The sequence below is a fragment of the Sinocyclocheilus rhinocerous genome, unplaced genomic scaffold, assembly GCF_001515625.1.
Source record: "Sinocyclocheilus rhinocerous isolate Xijiao unplaced genomic scaffold, SAMN03320098_v1.1 scaffold1725, whole genome shotgun sequence".
Lineage (NCBI taxonomy): Eukaryota > Metazoa > Chordata > Actinopteri > Cypriniformes > Cyprinidae > Sinocyclocheilus > Sinocyclocheilus rhinocerous.
This window is the reverse complement of record NW_015627232.1, coordinates 443,310-451,530: the sequence shown is the minus strand read 5'-3', so window position 1 is coordinate 451,530 and position 8,221 is coordinate 443,310. Positions and strand designations below refer to the sequence as shown.

General features: G+C 40.1%; 1 protein-coding gene across 1 annotated transcript in view; it reads right to left on the bottom strand.

Annotated features, from left to right (window-relative positions):
• LOC107723320 (XK-related protein 6) overlaps positions 1–8,121 on the bottom strand; it is a 52,486-nt gene extending 44,365 nt beyond the window's left edge. Inside the window, exon 1 of the mRNA XM_016531887.1 lies at positions 6,670–8,121. Within this exon, the coding sequence (XP_016387373.1) occupies positions 6,670–7,226 (557 nt within the window). The 5' untranslated portion in view covers positions 7,227–8,121. The remainder of the gene's footprint in view (positions 1–6,669) is intronic.
• Between the last annotated feature and the right edge of the window lie 100 nt (positions 8,122–8,221).

The window sequence follows — 8,221 nt, the reverse complement described above, 5'->3', positions numbered from 1 at the left end:
AAAAATTAACTTAAATGATTTTAGCAAATGGCTGCAATATAACAAAGAGTGAAAAATTTAAGGGGGTCTGAATACTTTCCGTACCCACTGTATATATATATATATGTGTGTGTGTGTAAAATCTATAAAATAATCTATATAATCATTGATTTTGCATTGATTTAAAATAATATAGTATATTATTTTATTTATTTATTTTTTTTAAGTTTAAGCAGCAATTTTTGTTTTCAAAATGTTTTACAAATTTCAGGCGATATGCGAGTAGCAAGATGAAGACAGAATTTTCAAGCACATGATCTGTGAAGAGTCCCTTTAAAATTCTGCCACAGCGTTTAACAACAAAAATCGTACAACTTAATTATCAAAAGTCAAGCTAAAATTTTCATCTTGGTAATACTTAAAAATTTAGCTCATGTACTTTGAGAGCTCTTTACCATCTCAAGGAGAAATCAGCACTACATTACTGTAGTAGAGATGTGTTACGGTAGCAAAGTCACAATACGATATATACATTACAGAGGCCACGTTACGATGCGGGACTGCACTAAATTTCACCTCAGTAGAATTTAGTATAGCAGCTGTTTATTAAACATTGCATACTATAGGGCAGTTGACATCTGCACTGTACTACAGTATAACAAACAATATATGTAATGGCGTAGGTTTCATGTTAACATTGGGCACTCGATCCCCACCTAGTACAATATTCGGATTGTTTGAATCTTGTTTTTAAGCCCATACTCCAAAGAGAAAGGAAAACTTGAAATCGCATCATATGACCCCTTTAACAGACTCTCTAGGTTAAAATATTAATCTAAACAAACGTGCTGTCTTCACTGTAGCTCACGCGCACACATTCAGACACACAGATTGCACAGCGCACACAGAGACGTTCAGCAACAGAAACTTCCCAGCGCTGCCCGCAATTTTATCAATAAAATAGCTTCACCGCTGAAGAGCTGCATTATCTTTATCAGCAAGGAGTTGGTATAACATCACTGTTTTGAAGCAATTAAATAGAGAAACGCAGCAAAAACCGAGGTAGGCCTAATTCATACATACACAATCTCTCTCTTTCTCTGTTCTCCGGCCCGTAAATAAACACATACTTGACGAATTACACTTTTCTGAAAATAGAATATCGAAGTGGAGATCGCTAAACTTTAAGCTTACCGGTGTTTTCAGAAAGCCAACACTTTTATCCTCTGCGATTGTGGCAGGTTCAGTATTGCGCAAGTGTGAAGCTCCGATTCGGGGATTACGGGGATCAGGCAACCCCAGTTGTGTTCTTCTGCAAGTCAGATTATACCTTGTTGTAGCCTATATTATACTCTATTCTCTATTCATTATTTTTAGAAACCTTACACTTTTCTACTCTCTAATTTTCTTCAATACATGTATCGCAAAGTAGTAGGCCTATATGACGATACATCGTCGTATCGATATATCGAGCACAGCCCTACAAGCTAAACACAAGAAGACAGAAAGCACTGGTTGAGGAGCAGTAGTATACATTTAAAAAAACACACAAATAAATACTCCATTCTACATACTGTAGGTCATAATCATAACCGTAAATCCAGCTGGTGTGATCAAACACATTCAGATTATTCATAGCGCTCTGTGGTCCAATCTGTAAACACACTCACAAATTAGTCATTACAATTTACTGCCAAGATGACAGAAACACACATAAATTACCCAGTATGGTCTTCACACCAACACGCTAACAAGCGAAAACACTCACCAATTAGTCAGAACATTACATTGTGCATTTGGCTTTTGTCAGCTGGACTGATTCCAGCATGACTGCATCATGTCAGTCTCTCCACCCCACTGTCCTTTACACACAAGCTGTGACAATTTATCACACTCACTGGCTTACCTATATTACACACAAATGCATGCAAACTCCACAGCAGATCTCTATGATACAATTGCATATTGTGGTGAGCCTGTGTTTATGTGTGTAAATGAATTCATGGAGTGTGGCTGGTCTTTGAGGAGGCCCAGACTCTCACTGAGAGCGTTCTACAATGCTTGCAAGGTCGCTGTGAATAACAGCGGAGTAGTGTTTACTGTAAGCACATCTGAGGACGTCAGCAGTGTAACGCATTGATTAGCCCATACTCGCTGCTGGGTCTTCAGTACTTGCTAAACTGTAAGGCTGTTTACTCGTACAAAGCTCTTGAGGAGGCAGTTGGACAATAAAGCGGCATCTTAAGAGGTGCTTAAAAAGACTACCCACCTCTTTTTACTACCCAGCACTAGAAACCAGGTTATCTGTCTGAGTGTTTGTGGGTCAATGACAGAATGCTTGTCCACGATAAAGAAGAGGAAAAAACACTTTGAAATCCAGTTTTATTCAAGTATTAGAAATCTACTTGAAATTAAGTTGTTTTCATATGGTTTTTAAAAAAAACTTTTAGGGCATTTTCAAAAATAGTTATAATTTAATGACTAAAAATGCCATGGTTTAACCGTTTGACATCTGAACAACGTTTAATATACTTGGTAAAAAAGTATTTTCTACAATTATCATGAAATATTCTTTTCTAAATATCATTAAATATAATTATATTTATATAAAAATATATAAAATAATATATATAAAATATATAAAAATGTGTATACATTTTTTCTTACATATATGACATACATTTTTCAGAAGAAATTACATTCATCTACGTTTTAGTTTACCATAAATGCCAGTAGATTGTCAGTAGATTCTGCATTACATTTCAAAGAAGTAATTACAAAATTACATAAAAAGAAAGCAAAAAGCACTCTTAAGTTTAACCAATTGCATTTAATATAAATTTAAACTATAATACCTTTTCATTTAATTGTGAATAACATTCAATTAAGCATCCAAAAATATTACATTTAGTTTGCACTTAAGTATATTCTTGTATGTGTATTATTTCCATAATATATCCTCTTTTTAAGTATATGTTAAATTGTATGTCTGTTTTATTAGGGACCACGGGACTTTTAAGTAATTTAAATTTTTTTTTCTTGATTATGATATCAGGGCAGTGGTAACATCCTGGCATTTTTGAGTTTATGGACCTTAAAAAGTATTCAAATGAATTTTAATTCAGAAAATAAAACCTTGCTCATTATAGAAGAGGTGTATTCAAGTCAGACAATCCATGGATTGCATTTTAAATGTTTTTTTTTTTATTCATTTAAAAAGCAGACACAAAAATGAGTGTCATGTCTTTGACCCTTGTGTTTTAATGAATAGCTTTCTTGTCATTTACTGCGTGATATTTCCTCAAGACACAAGTTGTCGGTGCACTTTAACCCCAATTTAAACTGCCACTCCAAGCACTCAGTCTCAAACAAACACTACGTAACACTCTCAGACATCCACTATATACTGTATAGTAGCTGACTATATATCCTACCTGAGTCTCTGTGTGAGGTGTGACACTGAGAGGGCAAACAGGAGAGAATGGAGATGGTGAGCGTCCTAGAGGTGATGGAGTATGGAGGGAGGGCTGCTCTAAACGTCACACATAGGGGGGAAAAGTCTCCAATAATGGGAAGGCCGACAGATGCTCCAGTTTCCTTTACAGAAATGGAGGTCAAGTGGAGATTTATGTAAAAGGGAAAACAGGCAGCGAGGGAGAGAAAAGGAAAGTGCATATTATGACTTTAACTAGTGGATGGGGAGGACAGAGCAGCAAAGCAATGATTTTACACAGACAGCACCATAAAGAAATGAGACAGAGGAAGTGCCTTAAAACAGAAGGGAAGGAGTGGATTACAGTATTTCCCAGGCATCTGTGTAAAGCTCAAGCAGATCTTCATCAACACCAAACCATAATATGTTATTTTTATCTCATGCTCAAAATCATTCTTCATTTATTTTTTTTATTTAATCTATCTTTAGAGACTACAAACATGCTGCAAAATCAAATTTAAAAAACCCTATATACACTACTGTTTAAAAGTTTGGGGTCAGTAAGATTTTTGTATATTTTTAAAATAAGTCTCTAATGCTCACCAAGGCTGCATTTATTTGATAAAAAAGCAGTAATATTGTGAAATATTATTACATTTTAAAGAACTCTTTTTTTATTTGAATATACTTTCAAACGTAATGTATTCCTGTGATGCAAAGCTGAATTTTCAGCATCATTACTCCAGTCTTCAGTGTCACATGATCCTTCAGAAATCATTCTAGTATGCCGATTTGGCGTATAGGAAACATTTCTTATTATTATCAGCATTGAAAACAGTTGTGCTTTTATGGACATTGTGATATATTTATTTCAAGAACCTTCAAAAAAAATTTACAGTAATTTTTAATTTGACAAATTAAACAGTAGTGATACATGGCATCATGCTGGGAGTAAGAATTCTGAGCTGTACTCGTTTTCACAAAGTTGCCCTAACTAAACAGCAATTGTTATGCCAAGAGCTAAACAAAGCACACAACCAGTGCCCTAGGCTGCTTAATTGACCATTATTTCCCATTTATCTTTCAAAACGCTTGCACTGACTGACTCTCAAATCAAGACGATTGGGAAAGGCTCGAGGTCTTGGCAGTGGAGCTGCCGCATCAGACTATTTACCGAAGCCAACAAAGACATCATCGGGCTCTCGTGCCAAGCATGAATAAATAAACATCCAATTGAGAAATGTCTCATGCACTTTCTTAAAATGCACAATTTCTAAAGTCTTTGGCAAAAGGATCTGTCCAACAGTCAGGAGCTGCTGTAAAGACAGATTTGTGTAATTCCACTATAGATTTTTTTTTTGTTTTCACATAGAAATTATGTTATGGTGTGACTTAGAAAATCATTGGTTCAGTTTGAGAGGTGAAGTTAGTGTGTGGCCTCAGAAGTTTCTGGGTAGAAAGCAATAAGAATTGGCGGATGCAATAATATGAGCATTAAAATATGAATATGCACACAGTTACAATAGTAGTTCAATGTATGAGTATAAATCTAAATACGAGTACCTTATTCACACAGACATAAAAGGAGCCAAAAGAGACCCATTTCCACCAGCACTTTTATAGCTAGGCTGCTCTTTTTTAAGATGATACACCACTGAGCATTCTACCTCAAAACTGCCTTTCCATTATATTTAGGTTTTGCATTCATTGCACAATGAAGCAGTAACTGTTTTGTGTTACTAGGAGTGCTTGAGTCACATCTTTAAAGAGCCAAAATATATTTAAAAAAAATAAAAAATACAGCAAAAGCCTTTCATCCAGGTAGCTATAGCTAAACATTGCCTTTTTCACTTTAGCTGTAGCCTATACAAATATTTGTACTGAATTTAATGAAGATCTTAATTATTGACATTTGAATTGTGTAATAGTTTCCATAGTCCATACTACATACTTTGACCTACGATAAACCAAAAAGTACACGTTAATCGCAATCAACAGATGTCTTAGTACCGTTAGCACTCAAAAACAAAAAAAACTAGCTGCACAGCTCACAGTTCTCTGCCTTTTTTATTTTTAAACTTTATGAATCTGACACTTGCTCCTGTGGCATTATGGGATAGTTCAGGGTACACCGGTTGCACACTTCACAATCTCAGCAAAGTCAGTCACTCGGGTATTGTTCGCGTATATTGATTCTAATATTCTGAATATTCTAAACAGACGCGTGAGAAGAAAAGCTTTTAACTCGTATCTGGTTGCATAGCAACGGCAGAAAATCAGCGTCAGAATTCTACGGGGTCAGTTCTAGATCCCAGTGATCCCTAGACCTTCGTAGCCTACTGTATAATAAATATTACAATATATATCAACTATAAATCAACTTAAAACCTTAGTCAATGCAGAGTATTGTTTAACTTATAGTAATCTACAAAATGAGCGTTTCATTTGGCTTTTAAGAAAGACTTAACATTTATTTTGGTAAATACATCCAGACGGCCGTATCGTGACTATATGAAAGATGAGAAGGAATTTCTTTTGTACACGCATAGAGAGAGAGAGAGAGCGCGCTCGCGTGAGATGCTGTAGCACCTTTAAAGAGATGACATCATGACAATTGTGAGCCACTGATGACAGAGAGCCTCATCTTTAAGCAATAATCACATCGTGTAAAGAGGAGAAAACACGAACACGAGTAGACATGAATAATAAATGGCATCGAAATCAAGCTAACTCGTCCGGCTAAACTGAACGCCTCCACACAAATGTGAATGCGGCCACTGCGTCTGTCTGCTGCAGAAAAAAAACTGTCGCATCATTTCTAGTGGATCAGACATTAAGTACAACATGTCACAGACGATATTCCCCGCACGCGTCAGAACGATTCCTCACTTGATAGAGCACACACTGTACTGACTGCGTTAAAACGCACGGCACCTATGACGATAAAGAGCGAAGGATCAAAGAACGCAAATTGTGTCAATCATATCGAGCGCAGGAAGGAGGGATGTCGTTCCTGAGGGACGCACGGGGAGCCTGAGAAACCCGATGCCCGTCTCGCCAACGGTCTCAGAGAGTTGAGCAGAATGAATCCTCAGATGCACTGTGAGACTCACCTCAGTAACGCACTGTACTTTCAGCGCACACTGATGCCACAGATCTCACGATGTTCATTGAGAGAAACGCGCACGCTTAGAGCGAGACTCGCATCCGCTCCGGCTCTGCTCTGCACGGGTTACACCGGGCTACGGGACGCTTACCTCCACACTTGTCCCATCTGAAGGATGTGTATGAGCGTCTGCCAGACCCACACGGACATGCGACAGCATCTGGCCCTGCCGTGCACCCCTGGGCCCAGGCTGCTGCTGAGACCCTCCACGGAGCCCAAGCCGCCCCCCGTGTAATCCTGCACGAACCACCTGAAGCTCAGGATCTGGACCAGCACCGACGGCACCAGCACGAAGAACAGTGTGAGTCCGAACCAGAGGTAGTCCTGCTTGAAGTAGTAGTCGAGCGCGAGCCACAAGTCAGTGCCCACGTCCCAGAAGAAGACGAGGAGCGCGAGGACGATCCACAGGCAGTCCAACCACAGGCGCTTCTCGTGAGGTGGCCGCCTGACGTCTCTCCCCTTGCCCAGGAGGTAATGCAGACAGGCGCTCCGGCAGCCCCAGTAGCACGACGAGGTGTTGCAGCAGTGGCAGATGTGGAAGGAGCTGCTCTGCCGCGGGTCGTCCTCGCAGCTCCCCACCGTCTCGTCCAGGTTGTGCAGCTGGGCGAAACCGGTGACGACCCCCCGACCGTCGGATTTCGCTGCCATCTTGCTCTCCGAAGCGCACACCTCTGGTTTCCGAGGCTCGTGACGTCACTTCCCCGACACCTGTTTCTCCAGAGTACCCCTAATGAGGTAGCCATGGACTTGTGGGGTGAGGCCGAGCATCATCCTGCGGCGCTGCGGACGGCGAAGTCAGCGCTGATCTAGTTCTCGAGCCGGCACGGGTCAGAGACGAACTCCTGGAAGCCGGTTCTTGTCACCTGCGCATTGTCTTTGGGAGCGAGCGCGGGACTGTTCCCTGAGACACCCGCCACCGCCGACTGGATGTCTCGACTGAAGAGAGACGCGGATCCGTACTCATCTAGGATGCCACCTAGTGCTCGGTTCGCACCTCTGGACCGCTGAGTGATGTAATGCTGTAGGAGTGAGCACGCCGCTCGAGCACTTAACCCTTTCGGACATCACTGCTCACGTGGAAATTTGCTGGTGGAACAACACTTTCGCGTACATAGCCTACACATGCAGGATGCTTCTCCTCTCCACTGTGCCATCATGACATCAAGATGGCTATTATAATGCAATAAACACATTTAAATGAGATTTCAACAAGATCCACTCACGAAATGAGAGAGCAAAGAGATGGAAGCGTCAAGCGCGACGTGTTTGCGGTCAGGTGCGCATCTGTGCTGTCCTGCATGTGACAAACAACTCTCTTCTGTGAAAACTAGGAAAGCTCAGTACATTTGTAAACTGAACAGCCTCTCCCTGGATGGAAGTAGCAATAAAGGTAGAGTACATCTGTAAAATGAGGCGCTGAAAATATTGTTGTGACAAGACAACTGTCCTTATGGGAACGCGCGTGTGCTGTCCATGAAGCGTGCAGCCAGCTGACTCTTCCTTATTCCTTTGTGAGTGTGTTGTGAATGGGTGGATTGATTGATTGATTGATTGATTGATTGATTGATTGATTGATTGATTGATTGATTGATTGATTGATTGATTGATTGATTGATTGATTGATTGATTGATTGATTGATTGA